A 16,191-nucleotide genomic window follows, 5' to 3' on the forward strand; every position below is an offset into this window, starting at 1 on the left:
AGATCTGCCACTGAAAGGGAAATTGAGTGGCTCTAAAGCTTTCACATTTTTGCTAAATCTCTTCCACTGTCATTTAGGGACACTGCTGATCAGGTTTTCTATATTTGTACTGTGTTTACAAATTTTAATCCTCCACTATGTACTTGAAATACAATTTTGTATGTATGTGTATATACAGATAAATATATATAGCTACATATGTACTCAATGAATATGTACAGTATAATAGGTGACTGGATCTGGGAAAACCAGTCGTATCGCCCATGTCAGCAGATTCGATTTTTCACCAAGAACACAAAGCTACAATGAATAAACTATCAAATTTTTCACAATTGGAATCAGCTAGATCTGCTTTTGCTGGCTGCTTTTCCCAAGCCCAGTAGCGATCCGTACATGTGGTGTGGGGCCTTAATGGAGCTATGGTCAGCCTGGGGATGGCTGTATGTGGCTGTGCAGCTCTGTGATGTTGACTATAAAGACCCGTGCTGTGAATTTCCTTTCATTTAAGCCAGTTTTGAGACCTGAATGGGCCCATAGCTTGGCCTAATTCACCCCTACGCATTTCTCTTCGATTTTTTGAACAGCATTTTTTCTCTCCTTCTGGGCCCCGAGCCTCCCACCCCATTTAGAGCTGAGTTGATACAGCCAAAAACTATCTAAAATGGCGGGAAAATTAGCTGCTGGCTACTTGTACAGTGGATGCTCTGGAAAGTAAAGAATTGGTATAAAATGTGTGAAAATTTGGTACACATAGCTTCAACCATTGGTGAGTTAAAGACACTAAATACTTCAAACCGGCATTCCTCGATACTTTAAAATAGGCGATAAGCCTGACTCGCTCACATAATACATTGACATTACAAGTTAACTAATATTTTTTAAAATTGTTAATTTAAAAATAAAGTAGGGATCTAAGCAATAAAAAGTAGTGAAACAAGAGATGAATAATGATATTACAGCATAGCTCAGTGGGAAAGTCCCTACTTTGGCATGCACATTAGCTACATATAACAAGTATTTTGCTCAATGCCTAAGTAGGGACTTCCCACTGTAGATTGATTTAGTACGTAGATTAATTTGTTTAACATTGAATCCTAAATTATATTCATATCATGAATATAATTTGGGACTCTGAATGCCAAATTATATTCAAGAATTGTGGTATTCAATGAATCCTAAAAGGCCCATATATCAAAGATATATTGGCCATTTAGGATTCAGTATCTTCTTGCAATCAAGTACAATAATCCAATAAGGAAACTGATTCAACAACAATAGGCAAAAAAGAATGATTAGCCCCACAAATTTCAGAACATTGACCATAAAAAAACACCTCGAGCTGTGTTGTAATATCATCATTCATCTCTTGTTTTACTACTTTTATTGCATAGACCCCTATTTCATTTTTAAATTAATATTTTTTTTAAAATACTAGTTTATTTAGTTTTTGTTGTAACACAGCTAGCTACAGTGTAACTTGTGACTGTGAAGATAGGTTTAAACCAAATGGCAAAAACACAAAAGAATACTAAGACTACTTACAAGCTACCAAACTAATTACAAGAAACTAAACTACATACAAGCCACACCTACTTAGCTACATTACAAAACCTAATTAAATAATAATTATAGTGTCCTCTGAACAAAGAGCATGTAGTGTCTAGGACCATTTTGGCATTATATTTCCATAAAGTCACTGATAGTTGTTGCAACAATTGCCTCCAAGCCAACACCATTTTTTAACTTGTAACTGTTGTATTAGAGTATATATCTTGAGTCAGCCAAGGGGGTGAGGTCATCTTGTTTACTATTAAGTAAACAGCTAGATTGATAAGAAGGTGTGGTCTCCGTACTCTATCGCTGTTAGTCCATCTAGATCTTTAATTGATGGGCATGGTCACTAACCTATCGCAAACGGGATAGAGTCTACCAATCATGAACTTGCATATATCTAGCTAGTATATCTCTTATAGTAGTGCTGGGGCTGAAGCACTTCTGAAATCCAGCTCTGAAATAATTCTGTGGCATCTATATATGCTGCTGAAAGAAAGTGTCGATACAGAAAATCAACGCCTCGGTTTGGTTTCGTGGATGAAGAAGACTGGCAAGCAGCCTGATTGAAGATAAAAGAAAAGGCAAGGCCCAGAGGTCCTACACTCATCAGAACCCCAAAGAGCACATCCCACTGGTGAGTTTGTTATTGTGGTGTAAAATGGTGGCTGTGCACTGCTTCGTCTGGCCTCTAGGCTTGCGAATGTGGTCAGGAATTGAGGCAGTGAGGCAGACTAAATTTCGAGTTTTGATGATTTAAAAAAAATCTTTATCCGATCACTGGTAAGTGTTTTCTTGCTTTCAATGCTGTATTTCATGTTAGATTGACTAATATTATTCTGCAAAGGTGATTTTTGTCTCATAATATTTCTCTAGGATGATTTTTAAAGGTGGAAATATTGGTGGCGCGCATCACTTTTGGGCGATCCGTATTGTTTGATAACTAGGCTTATGACATGGTTTAATTAGCCCAGGCTTCATGTATTTGAGCCAATATAATTCTAGCTCTGGTATCTTTTCTTTCTGCCATTCCTCATCTGGAAAAATGTGTGTAATTCAAGTCCTTTGGTTGTGAAAATACAAATGTCACACCAACTATACAAGTTAGATCCTACATAAAACTGGAGTTGTGCTTGGTGGTAAACATGAGATGACTTCAGACAGATTTTTGAGTCTTCAAGTTCACAATAAAATGTTGAGTCTTTGCAGGCCTCTTCTTCATGCTTTGAATAGCGACACATGATCTCTATAATTCCATCTAGTTGAGTACCACTTCTATCTTTCACTTTCCCATCAGTTGATCCCCTACATAGCATTGGTGTGGATGAATGATAAAACCACAGCTATCCACTGTTGTACTAGTGGTATCAGTAGTGCCAGGTGAATTTTTAATTGCCAGATATTTTTAATGGCATTTGACTCATGTTGGCGTCTTCACATAATAGGTGTAGGCAGTGGATCTAATGGTTTAGGATACAAGCAATGCACAAGTAGTGAATCTGTTTTCTTCTCCTGGAATAATACCCTATCGTAAATTGAGCCAGTGATTCGTTATACCTTACACTCTGTCACAGTTCACTATAGTGCTGACTGTGAGTTTTTGCTCTCTGTCACTAAACGTTCAGTAGCTGTAACCTGTAAATCAGGCTGTTCATTAACTATGTCTAGACCCTCATCCTTTAATATGCAGATTTCTTCACTATCTACTTCCCTGGAAATTGCTTGAAGTGATGTGCTGACATTTTCCTCCAAACACTGCCCTATAGGGGTGATGAGTAACAGTGGTCATGTGTTATCTTGTCTACAGATGGAATTAAAATATCTAAGGAAAGGCACAAATAGTTGATTTTAAAAAATCACAACGCAACTCTTTTATTGCATCTTGGTTAAGTTCATGACCCTCCGGTTGGCATGGATCAAACATACTCAAGCCCTTGGTAGACTACTTCAGAATCTCTGATTTCCTCTCATTCAGCTGGTGGACTGGTACAATGTTCAAATTTCCCAGGGGTGGCCTGTGCCACTTTGCTGCCTATCAGTGCTAGTCAAGAATTCAAGTAATTGGCCAAAATTACTGACTCTTCTAATGTATAACAGACTGCTGCAATATTCTTACAGCTTCCAGTAGGATCTTTTCCAGTCGGACATCCACTTTTGACACCAATGACATCATATACATCTGCATCCATACATAATTTTGTATATTAGACCTTTCTTCGTTTCAGCCCAGCACTTAGCTTGCATGTAAATATACTTTTCATATCCAGTCTTGATCTCATGAACATACCCACACCCAAACATATCTAGGGCAGAATGGTTAATGGACTTGAAGTCACCTCTAGGCAATCCACCCGCTGCTGTCTGTTTTGGCTGTCCATATTTCTGTTGGTAAAACAAAATTTCTAGTCTGTTGTCTTCCCCAGTGAATACATGTTGAAGTTTTACCAGTTCTAGGTTTGGTGGAATCTCCCATTTGGTGGTAAGCTGTTGAGATACTGTTGTCAGGATCAACCACTCTGTCTGCCCAACTATTTGTTATGAAAACCAGGACCCTATATATCATTTGTAATCATTTTCACCGTGCTTATAACAGCTAACCTTGCAACTAAATCAACCTTTTTGTCCTTAGTAGGAGCCCTTCGACATTGAAACGAATGCTTCAGTTCAGGAATTTTAAGGCTGCCTGATTCCTTAGGCTTGCACCAGGTACATCCGTTTCATTTAAAAACTTGTCTTTCTCATCTTTGCTACTATCTCCTCTACTGCTACTAGGGCTTAATACTGTACGTTTCTCCTAAATTAGTCATAGACTATGCCCCAGCAGGTGTGGAACAAAGTCAGCTACAGCTTGTATGACTAATTCTACCACTAAACATGGTCATTAAAACCAAAACAAGCTAACTACAACTTGACAACGACATGACAATTATGCAATTTAACAACAACCATGTCCTGCATGCTGTATTTTCTAATTATGCGTTTTTAATAAATGAATATGTGCCATTAGGGATTAATTTCACTGCTGGTATTGGGACTCTTGTATGGGCAGTGAAACAAGTATGGTATTAGATACTGTATAAAATGATTATCATGCATGTAGCTATTATGGTGACTTGTTACACAACTGAACCCTGTACATTATAGTTAAAGCACCGCTGCGTATGTGTACAGAAAATACAGTATGAGGGTGTGTATTGAGGGGCTAATACAGCACGAGGTAAGGCGAGGGTTGTATTTGCCTTGAGACACCCCCCGTGTGCTGTATTTTTCGTACACACAAGCATAGATGGTGCTTTAAGTGTTATATTGTACTTCCTGGTTGTCTGGCCATAGTTTAGCTTGGAGCGATTTTCTCTAGCACTCAGACTGCTGCAATTTTCGGTGATCAGGATATCAGTAAGTGTTTATATAATCTATTTCTAGTCATAGAATGAACTGATAGGATTGGTTAGGCTAGTTCTAGTGATTTACAATGTCATGCACGTGATCAATCGTGCTGTCTTAGTGGATTGTGGATAAATAGCTTTGTGATCAGATGATCAGTAAGTGTTTATACAATCAATTTCTAGCCGTAGAACCAACTGATAGGATTAGTTTGGCTGGTTTTAGCGACTCATACAGTACAGTCATGCAGCTAATAAGTACTGTATGAAGAATACACTACACGGCATCGCTTTGATCCTCCCACGCAAAGTACAATATAGAGTATTGTGTACGTATAGCTGAACTATATCTACAGCAAGGTACAGGGTGACTTGTTTGTAGCTGAATTGACTCTCTACAGGGTGATCATGACTTCATTGAAAGAGAAGAAGAATTAGAAGAAGATTAACCATATGAAGAATATAAGACAAATTTTGAAGGCATGTATCTCAGTGTGGTGGGTGGGCATTTTCCATTCAAATTTGGAATGGGAGGTATCCTACCCAGAAAAAGTTTCCACAGCAAAAATATTTAATCACCATTCAAGCACTATTGAGCTACGGATATGTGAAACATAATTTTCTTGCTCCCATAAAGTGAGTATGTTATGTTCCTGCACCATTTGTACTTAGCCATATGACACACACTGTGCATCTCAATTATAGCCTATTTTAATGTTTTGGTAGTAATCTAATAGAGCACACGTTTTTTCTAAGCACTTCTAATACAACACATATAAAATATTCTAAAACAATCTAAAATTACTGATAGATCTATGAGATTATAAAGCTTTTTCATTCTATAGTGTACTATACTAAAACTTCTATTTATTAGGTAGAAATTAGAAGTGGGCAACTGACAGCAGTAGTGGAGTGGTAAAGGGTTTTATCATAGGAAGTCCCTTGTTCAACTCCTGGAGAAAAAAATTCCAACATTTCTGCACACGTTTTCACTTCTCGGTGACTATACTGTATTCTGTTAGAGTATCTCGATCATGCTGTTTTCAAATGTGTTTGCTTTTTGCTTCTTCCCCTGAGATAGTTCACACAGCAACACTAGTTAATTTCTGTTCAGACACTATAAAACTACGGAAGTATGAAAATGATGTTTTCTTGGTTTCTGTAAAATGTCTGTTGTGCATGTGCATGTGTACATCATCATTATTATTACCAGGACCAGGTCACATACAACAAAGTACATACACCAACGTTGCAGCCTACCCATTGGGCATATGTATATATAATATATAAACAAACAGTGCCATAGTCAACACTCAGAGCAGTGTGTGTGCCTATGGAAACGATACGTATGCATACGTACACAGGAAAGGGAGTTCAGTGTGTTAACTGGCATCAGAATATCACAACTTGCACAAAAATACAAGTTAAGTTAGCTATAGTGGTATTAATTGATTTGTTTATATTTTAGGTGAGACATGTCTCTGAAGATGACTCAGCAATGAAGTGAGGCTATGCACAACAAAGTGGTGAAGGCACAACTGGCAAATGATCCCAATCAAGCCAATGTGGCACAATAGACTCTGTTGTAACTAGAGGCCACTGGTGATGTGCCAGTAAATCAGTGGTGTGGCATTGGCACTAGTTGGCACAGTGATTGCAGTCTATAATATTATGCATACACAACATACAGGAGATAGCTATAGTTACACACTGTTGTATATGCAGCGGTGTATTGTCTTGTTGATAGCAGATTATTGGCAACAGACTAGTGGAACGTAGTAGGAAAATAATTCCATTTTTTTGGGTGGGAAGGGGGGAACAATGTTTTTTTACAGCTTCTTGATAATATAAAGATTAAACAAGAGTGAGAAAAATAAACAGCGTGATGGAAGCACCTGACCCTCATATATTGCAAGGTAAGCTACCATGATGAGACCTGGCTCCACCCAAGCAGGTTACACCTGACCTCAGTAAAGAAAAAACTGGTGGAACATCTGCCAGGGCACCACACTACTTCCAGCTAGTAAGCCAGGTGAAGGATGAAGATGTACAATACAAGTAAAACATTGAAACATACTCTTTACCTTGTTGTTCTTGAGCACACCAGGTGATTGTTCACGAGTGCACAAGCTGGTATCCGAGCTGGTACTAACTGGTTGTTCACTGATGCCTGGAGCGCAAGTGGTGGATACAAAATACACAGTTACAAACATTAAAACTTACTTGTAATCTTGTTGATTACATGTAAAGTGACTTCTGGCTCTCCTGCAATTGCTCTGCGGACGTTTGCAAATCTTCTCCTTCGCGCAGCCTGGAATTAAGCATTTGTGCATTATATAGAATCACTCGTATGTTTAAGTCATCAGCACGAACAGACGTAATTATTATATGGTTGTGCCTTTGTTCACAGGCGAATCTACCCCTGGTTAGTTCATGTCTCTAGACCTCACAGTTTTCAAGAACAGTAATTATTTATTTATTTATTTTTAACAATTTTAACCTCATTTCGTATTATTCTTAGTACTTGGTTGTATAATTATTATTGTTACTGAGCAGACAGCACAGCTGATATAGTAACACTACCTGACTAATGGTTTTGTCTCTAAGTACCCTAGTCTACCCACCCCATCAGCTACAATCCTGCACCCCTTTGCTGGCAATTGTGATATTACTAGACTTGTCTAGCTCATCTGATTTTCTCCTATTTAGCAGGTAAATTGTACTAACAGTTACCCATGGGAAGTTAGAATGGCTTGAACTTTAATAAATATTTAGTCTTGATGTGCACTTTAAGATTGGTTTTTCAAAATCCAGTCACATAGTAGTCACTAGTGTTTAACAATGAAATATGAACATTATTTTGTGGAAGTTTGGGAGAGTTCAACCAAACACATACCTTTTAACTTTTAAATATGATATAACAATAAAATAATGTAGTTAACAAGTTGATTGTAATGTAACAATTGTGACAAATTTATAGTTGAAAAAGAAGTTGTGTTAAGATAATCTAATCCAAAACAGCCAAGCTGTATAAAATAGTGCGGCCCTCAAAAAGGCTATGGTGAAAAAAGATGTGAAATCCAAGGTGGTGGCCAAGAAATGGCTGTGATGGTAGGTTAATAGTAAAAATTGTAATAACAACAATCCAGGTGAATTTTGGCGCTGCTTGGTTTTGGCACAAAATTCACCTGAATTGTCATTATTAAAATTTTTACCATTAACCTACCATCACAGCCATTTCTTGGCCGCCACCTTGGATTTTACATCTTTTTTCACCATAGTCTTTTTGAAGGCCACACTCTTTTTTACAACTTAGCTGTTTTGGATTAGATTTAAGTTCTTTTTGTATTTGTATACCCCAAAACTGGCCTATGGCTGGCTTAGACGGTTTTTAAACCTATCTTTTTTTCTTTACCACAGGAAGAAGAAAAGACGAAGCAGATGTTAAATACTTTAAATGTTTCTGATTTTATCCGTAAATGTACAAATTATATATATATATATATATATAATACATGTATTTATTACAGAACTCTCTACATGCATGGTGGTTTCTTTGTAACTGAACACTCTACAAGGTGAGCTGATCTCTCTACATGGTGATTTGTTTATAGCTGAACTATCTACAAGGTAACTTCTTCTAGCTGATCTCTCTACAGGGTGATTTATTTGTAGCTGAATTCTGAACAGGTGATTTGTTTGCAGTTGAGTTCTTTACAGAATGGTTTCTTTGTAGCTGAACTCTCTACAAGGTAACTTCTTCTAGCTGATCTTTCCACAGGGCAAATTGTTTGTAGCTGAATTCTCTACAGGGTGAAGCTGAACTCTGTACATGGTGGTGTCTTTGTAGCTGAACTCTCTACAAGGTGACTTCTTCTAGTTGATCTCTCTGCAGAGTGGTCTGTTTGTAGAGCTGAACTCTCTACAGGGTGATTTATTTACAGCTGAACTCTGTACATGTTGGTTTCTTTGTAGCTTAACTCTCTACAAGGCAGCTTCTTCTAATTGATCTCTCTACAGGGTGACTTGTTTGTAGCTGAACTATCTGTAGAGTAGCTGAACTCTCTACATACAAAGTGACTTCTTCTAGCTGGTCTCTCTACAGGATGACTTGTTTCTAGCGAACTCTACAGGGTGATTTGTTTCCAGCTGAACTCTGTATGTAATGGTTTCTTTGTAGCTGAACTCTCTACGTGGTTACTTCTTCTAGCTGATCTTTCTACAAGGTGATTCGTGTGTAGCTGAATTCTTTACAGGGTGATTTGTTTGCAGTTGAACTCTTTACATGATAGTTTCTTTGTAGTTGAACTCTCTACAAGGTGACTTCTTCTAGCTGAACTCTCTACAGGGTGATATTTTCATAGCTGAACTCACTACAGGGTGATTTATTTGCAGCTGAATTCTCCACATGATGGGTTCTTTGTAGCTGAGCTCTCTACAAGGTGACTTCTTCTAGCTGAACTCTCTACAGGGTGAACTTTCATAGCTGAACTCTCTACAGGGTGATTTGTTTGCAGCTGAATTCTCCACATGATGGGTTCTTTGTAGCTGAACTCTCTACAAGGTGACTTCTTCTAACTGAACTCTCTACAGGATGATCTTTTCATAGCTGAATTCTCTACAGGTGATTTGTTTGCAGCTGAACTACATAGTGGTTTCTTTGTAACTGAACTCTCCACAAGGTGACTTCTTCTAGCTCATCTCTGTACAGGGTGAATTGTTTGTAGCTGAACTCTCTACAAGGTAACTTTTCTAGCTGATCTCTCTACAGGGTGATATTTTTTGGTAGCTGAACTCTCTACAGGTGATTTCTTTGTAGCTGAACTCTCTACATGATGGTTTCTTTGTAGCTGAACTCTCTACAAGGTAACTTCTTCTAGCTGATGTCTCTACAGGGTCACTAGTTTGTAGCTGATCAATTCTCTACATGGTAGTTTCTTTGTAACTGAACTCTCTACAAGGTGATTCCTTCTAGCTGATCTTTCTACGGGGTGATTTGTTTGTAGCTAAACAAGGTGATTCCTTCTAGCTGATCTTTCTATGGGGTGATTTGTTTGTAGCTGAACTCTCTACAAGGTAACTTCTTCTAACTGATCTCTGTACAGGTTGAATTGTTTGTAGCTGAACTCTCTACAAGGTAATGTTTTTTAGCTGATCTCTCTTCAGGGTGATTTGTTTGTAGCTGAACTCTCTACAGGTGATTTGTGTGCAGCTGAACTCTCTACATGGTGGTTCTTTGTAGCTGAACTCTCTACAAGGTAACTTCTTCTAGCTGAACTATCTCTTTCCGTAGTTGAACTCCCTACAAGGTAACTTCTTCTAGCTGAACTATCTCTTTCCGTAGTTGAACTCCCTACAAGGTAACTTCTTCTAGCTGAACTATCTCTTTCCGTAGTTGAACTCCCTACAAGGTAACTTCTTCCAGCTGATCACTCTGCAGAGTGATTTGTTTGTAGCTGATCTCTAGCTGACCTCTTGAATTCTCTTCAGGGTGACTGCTCTGTTAGGATGACTGCTCTGTTAGGATGACTGCTCTATTAGAGTATCTCAATCTTGCACTTGCTACACCAAGTTGGATTTTGTGTTATAACTCTGCGTCTTTAAGTATGATTCTTTTACACCATTGAAGAACCTTTCTAAGATTATTACTCCATCTATACAACGATTTTCAAAGCATTATCCCAAGCGGTTTTTCTGCTAGGCAAGGCAAGTAGTCTTTTTTTATTAGCTAATCTCGATTGCATAATTGTTACACAATGTTGGTGCTTTCATTGGTTTTTAGCTCTATTTCTTTTAAACCTCAAAAGGTTTGAGGTTCAATAGTTAACCTATTCACCCACCGATTTTCAGCTTCTTCCCATAAGCGGTTTACCCTGTAGGCGTGACAACGTATTGGTGTTATTTTGTTGTAAATAATCGCTAATAACTCTTTGCCTGTTTATTGTATTCCAGCCAAAGTTGGTACCGAGATGCACCTTTATACCCCTTCTGTGTACCAAATTTCAAGGCAATCGGATATGGCATTTGCGTTTAGCAGTTTTTGTAAGTGTGTGAAAAGAGAAAGAAAAATAAGAAAAAAACCTGAAGAAACTAGGCCAATTTTTGAAGTCGCATATCTCGCGAACGCTTAAAACGATTTCACTCAAATTTGGTATGTGGAATACTGAAGTTGGTGGGCGTGTCCACAACAAAAATTGTCGTGTTTTACCAAGGCAGCACATGCAGAGCTACGGAGGTGCGAGAATTGCATTTTTGTTCTTCCTGTTAATATACTCATGGGTGTTGCGTGCTGGCTTCTTGGACCGCACGACACACAGCTGTGTGTCTTGATAACTGCAGATTCACAGCTAATGACTGTATAATAAACAAAAAATTAATAATATTTAAAATGGTGTCATATAGTATGGTAGTACTGTATGCATATGAAGTTTGGCTTTTTCTGGCCAACCGGAAATCAGCTTTACTAGTGCTTTGGCAGCATTCGTTAGGTATAACCAAGTACTAAAGTGCCTTCTGTATGATCCTAAATGCTTCCAATAGATGACAGAAAGATTGTTTAAAAGTTTATTTAATAGAATTTTCTACTGGCTGACTAACTGCCTGCCTGCCTTATGCCTTCAGAAAAGCGTAACTTGATAATAGCTAAGGCCACTGGCTAGTCTTTTTTCGCTGTTCAGTATTGCTTCAGCCCAATAGGTGCCTTTTGGCATACCACAGTACATACAATGCATGTATCATGGACTTACCTTGTCCTCCTTTGTGTCCCATTTCTTTTTGCTGACTGCCCAAAGTGTCGATTTGCAGTAGTTTGATGGCTTCCCTACGTTTGCATTGTCTGTATTTTCTGTGGTGACTGGATTGATTGCAGAGGCACTTTTTCTACTGTTCTTCATTTGTGACCCTTTGAACATACGTAGCTGAAAGCGAAACGTAATGGCCACTTCACTTTCGAGTCAGTAATTGATATTTGGGGTGTGCATTCAGTCAAACATTACTTCTGGCACCATCCCTTCTTTTGATGCAGTATGCATGGTCTCACCAGTCATAATAATATTATAATTGTTAAAAAGTGAAAATGAACAGAAAGCTATAAGGCAAAATTAAGTATTTTAAGTTTGACTATGGATCATAGAAAAAGAAGTAGGAAAATGAGGGAGATAGCCTACACCTGGATGTATACTAGTGGACATTTAATCCCTAATTCAATCATGGGTATAAACTGAATCAGGGATCAAATGTCCACTAGTACACTGTATATCTGCAGGTGTAGTAACAACCTTACTTGTTTCCCTACATTTAAGCATTTGTCTATTACGCCGGCATAATTTCAGGAATAATAGGCAGTTGAAAGAGTTGGGAAATATTCCGAATAATTAGATGAATTATAAGAATAATTGGTGCAAAATTATAAGTTTCCTCGTAGTCTGATGCAAAAATCCTTTGAATACCACACTGAAACAGCCCAAGCAAAAAAACGGTTGAAAAGATTGAGATACTCTAATAGAGCAGTCACTTCTCCAATAGAGCAGTCATTTACTTTAATAAAGCAGTTACTAAATTATTATGCTTATATCTGGCACAAATTTCAGGAATAATTTTGGGAATAACAGGGTATAATTTTGAGAATAATAGATGAATAAACAAAAAATTGCCAGAAAGAATAATTGGAAAATATTGGAGCATAATAGACTTAAGCCTACCTAATTTTTTTATGATTCCAAAATCAGAAATTAAAATTCTTAGTTTTTCTTTATATTTGCTATAATAACATTGTGTATAAAGCTACTATGTAATAGTTGACACATGGTTTAATAGAATTTAGTAACTTGAAGGCCCTGTGCTGTTTTGCCTGAATAAAACAAAGCTTTAACACAGGGCCTGAGGGTTTCTAAATTTGTGGAACCCTGTGTTTCGATGTCTAACTTATTTAGACCACAGCCCGTTGTTGTATCTTTACAGCTGCTTGTGGCACTAGAAATGTAGTGTTCATTAATAGAAGCAAGCCCAATACATAATTTATAGTGGCACTTGCTACCCAGACAAATGCGCATGCATTGCCAATATTACAGGTGTATAATTGCTGTGCTTTGTATCACCCCAGAAACAGGACTTTATTGATATGAAAACAAGGAATCTACAGGATTTAGGTAACTGTAAATAGCCAATAAAATTCCTTGTTGTGGTTTAAACAACACTACAGTGGTAATTATTTTTTGTCTTTATGCATCAAACAGTTAACTGTATGTATGATAGTTTTTGTCTGAAACGATTATTATTGTCATAGACGAAGCATTGAGCATAATGCCATCATAGTAGGCACAAATTTTATGTATTGGGGATCAGAGAAGCTGAAACTGAATATCCATTGCATGATGCAGATAGCAATAATATAATTAAACAGTAAACACAGTGAAAACTATATTTTCCACTTTTTGTGCAGGGAATAGTAACTAAAAATCAAGATACTCTCAGAACATTGAAATATCTTATCATAAAATGTAATAGATACTCTAATAGAACAGACAAGATTTAAATTTTCTAAAGGTATGTCTGTGGCATAATTGGTCTCAACTGAACATAACTGGAGCATTTTGGAGCACTGCTCTATAAAAGCATAATACCAGCAGTTGTCATACAGTATGATAGTAACTGTATAGTAGGGACCACAAAGGAGTAGGTGTGGCCCACGAAATAACATCACCCAAAAACCAGCCTTAATTTTCCCTGACGACGATGAGACAGTATTGCTAAGGTTAATGTTGTTCACTCACCTTACTCAACTGTAACAGTGTGCAGCTCTGTATCCACTTCACTGCTAGTTCCGGCTGGCCATCTGTTTATCCTTCACATGGTTATTACTGCTGTAGGCCTCACACAGTCAAATGATTGTGGAGGGGTTTGGTAAGTGTACAAGGCCTCGACAGCCATGGGATATTTTGTTTTGTATTACTTTTTTATTGTAGTGTGGAGGGAAAAAGAATGTAAGGTGTTAATATTGAATTTTTCCTTTTTGACAGATACTTGGGATAGCGAGATGTCTGGGGCAAGGCTAGCAATAGTCCCCTCCCAGACTCTTGCTATTATCTTAAGCCAAACTATGTGTTGAGCTGTGCATTACATGAATCTATTCAGCTGTCATCCTATTGAGGCCTTGTACTATCACATTCCCTCTATCAGGGAATGGAGATGCTGTATATCAACAGCGATTACTCTTCTAACACCCCCTGTCGTTGCTGTAGATGTTGTGTGCATAAATTTGAGAGTTTGTTTGAGTATGTTTGTTTAGCAGAAAAAAAAATCTATTTTTGGCCTAATTAGGGGGTGTATTAAAAAGGCAAAGGGTGAACCAGTACTTGCCCTAGTGACAGCAATACTAGTGCAATGACTGTGCAATATGTATTGAAGTTGCTGCTGCCAGCGCTGTTGTTGCTGCTTTAAGGACTGCCTCTGCTGTGCATAGTACAAATACTGTGTCTCTGCTGAAGCTGTGCGAGTAACAAGCTGTGCAGATAATGAGTTGCTGCTGCTACTGCTGGATCTGCTGTTTGACGGTTGCTTCTGTTTTGCTTGGCATTGTACCTGTACTGCATGGTGATGACTGGTTGCTGCTGCCCTTGCTGTAGCTGCCGTTGTAATGAGTGCCTCTGTATTTGTACTTAGCTGTGACTTGTTTAAAGCTGTTACTTGTGGTTAGCTCTGGAAAGGGGAAGAAAAGGAAAACAGAGCAAAAAAGGAACAGAGCACACACACATACATTATGATACCACATACATAGGGGGCCCCCATATGACTTTGAGAGCTAGTATGCATATGTATACCTGCGGGTAATTTGATAGAAAATGCATACATGTGCATGGTCGTATTGGAGATACAACGGTACACTTGTCTAAGATGTTAGGTATAGTTGTGCAATGTGGGTGGGTGGGAACTTGGGGAGCTTTGAGTAGGGCGAAAGGTGATTGTAAAAAACGTGTTTGCCACACATGCGCTATACTTTTTTACAAGTTCAGCTATTCTCTATTTGATGCTCGTGGTTGTGGCTTGGTCGTTACGTAATAGATTATGCAGCATGCTCACTGTTCGTTCCAAAATTAATTCATTTAAATGATCATTTAAACGTTATTAAAACTAAGCCCAAACAATCTTTCAGATCAACCCGAAACGCTTTCAGCAAATTGCTATTTAACAGAATTTTCTACTGACTGAGTACTGGGAATTTCAGTTCTGTTTGAAAATTATACTGTTTGCGTGATGACATCAACACATTTAAAACAATGTGATTACATGATCATGCAAAAATCCTTGTTTTCAAACAGAACTGAAATCCCTGGTAACTGACTGATGCCTTCAGACAAGCGTAACTCGATAACGGCTAAGGCTATGGGCTTGATTTTTTCACTGTTCAACGTCGCTTCGGCCTGAGAGGTGCCTTTTGGCATACTGCAGTATGTACAACGCATTCTTCATGGATTTACCAGTGTCCTCCTTTGTGTCCCATTCATCTTTGCTGACAGCAAAAAGTGTCAATTTGGTGGTAGCACATGATGGCTTCCCTTTATAACGGAAATCATCCGTATTTTTCATAGTTGCTATTTTGATTGCAGAGGTGCTTTTTGAACAGTTCTTGATTCATACTGCTATGTAACGGGTTGAACATAGCTGACAATGAAGAGTAATGGATACTTCACTTTTCAGACAATAATTGATATAACTGGGGCGCGCGGCACCATTTCTTTCTTTCGGTATGCATGGATTGCAGAGGTGCTTTTTGAATAGTTCTTGACCTGAAATGCTGTGTAATGAGTTGAACATAGCTGACAGCAAAGTGTAATGGATAGTTCACTTTTCAGATGGTAATTGTGGTGTGGCACCATTTCAGATGCAGTATGCATGGGTTCACCTGTCATAATAATTATTTACCAAAAAAGGTAACAAACAAGTACACATAAATATTTGGAATTTTAGGGACCATAGCACATTGATAAAAAGTGCTGAAACAAGCTGGAGTAGTGCACGATATTAAATCACAGTAAAGCAATAAAAAGTGTTATATCCCTACTGTGCTCTAGATACCATAATGGAAATGCACAATAGGGATTCTTAGTTTCCAAGTAGATATGTAGATTCTTAGAATGTAAGTGTGCTTCATGCATCAAGCTACAATAAATAAACATCTAGCTAATGAAAAAATGCTTAAGTACCATAGTGTTTGTCCTATTTTCCACCTAGAGGAATAAGTTTTAGTCTGATACTTCTT

General features: G+C 37.9%; 1 protein-coding gene across 1 annotated transcript in view; it reads left to right on the plus strand.

The window, feature by feature from the left end:
• The window catches only part of LOC136253559 (uncharacterized), a 48,474-nt gene extending 45,459 nt beyond the window's left edge, over positions 1-3,015 (plus strand). Inside the window, exons 7-8 of the mRNA XM_066046226.1 lie at positions 2,849-2,931; positions 2,997-3,015. Coding sequence (XP_065902298.1) covers positions 2,849-2,931; positions 2,997-3,015 — 102 coding nt within the window. The remainder of the gene's footprint in view (positions 1-2,848; positions 2,932-2,996) is intronic.
• Positions 3,016-16,191: the final 13,176 nt, after the last annotated feature.

This window comes from Dysidea avara, chromosome 4 (assembly GCF_963678975.1).
Source record: "Dysidea avara chromosome 4, odDysAvar1.4, whole genome shotgun sequence".
NCBI classification, from domain to species: Eukaryota; Metazoa; Porifera; class Demospongiae; order Dictyoceratida; family Dysideidae; genus Dysidea; species Dysidea avara.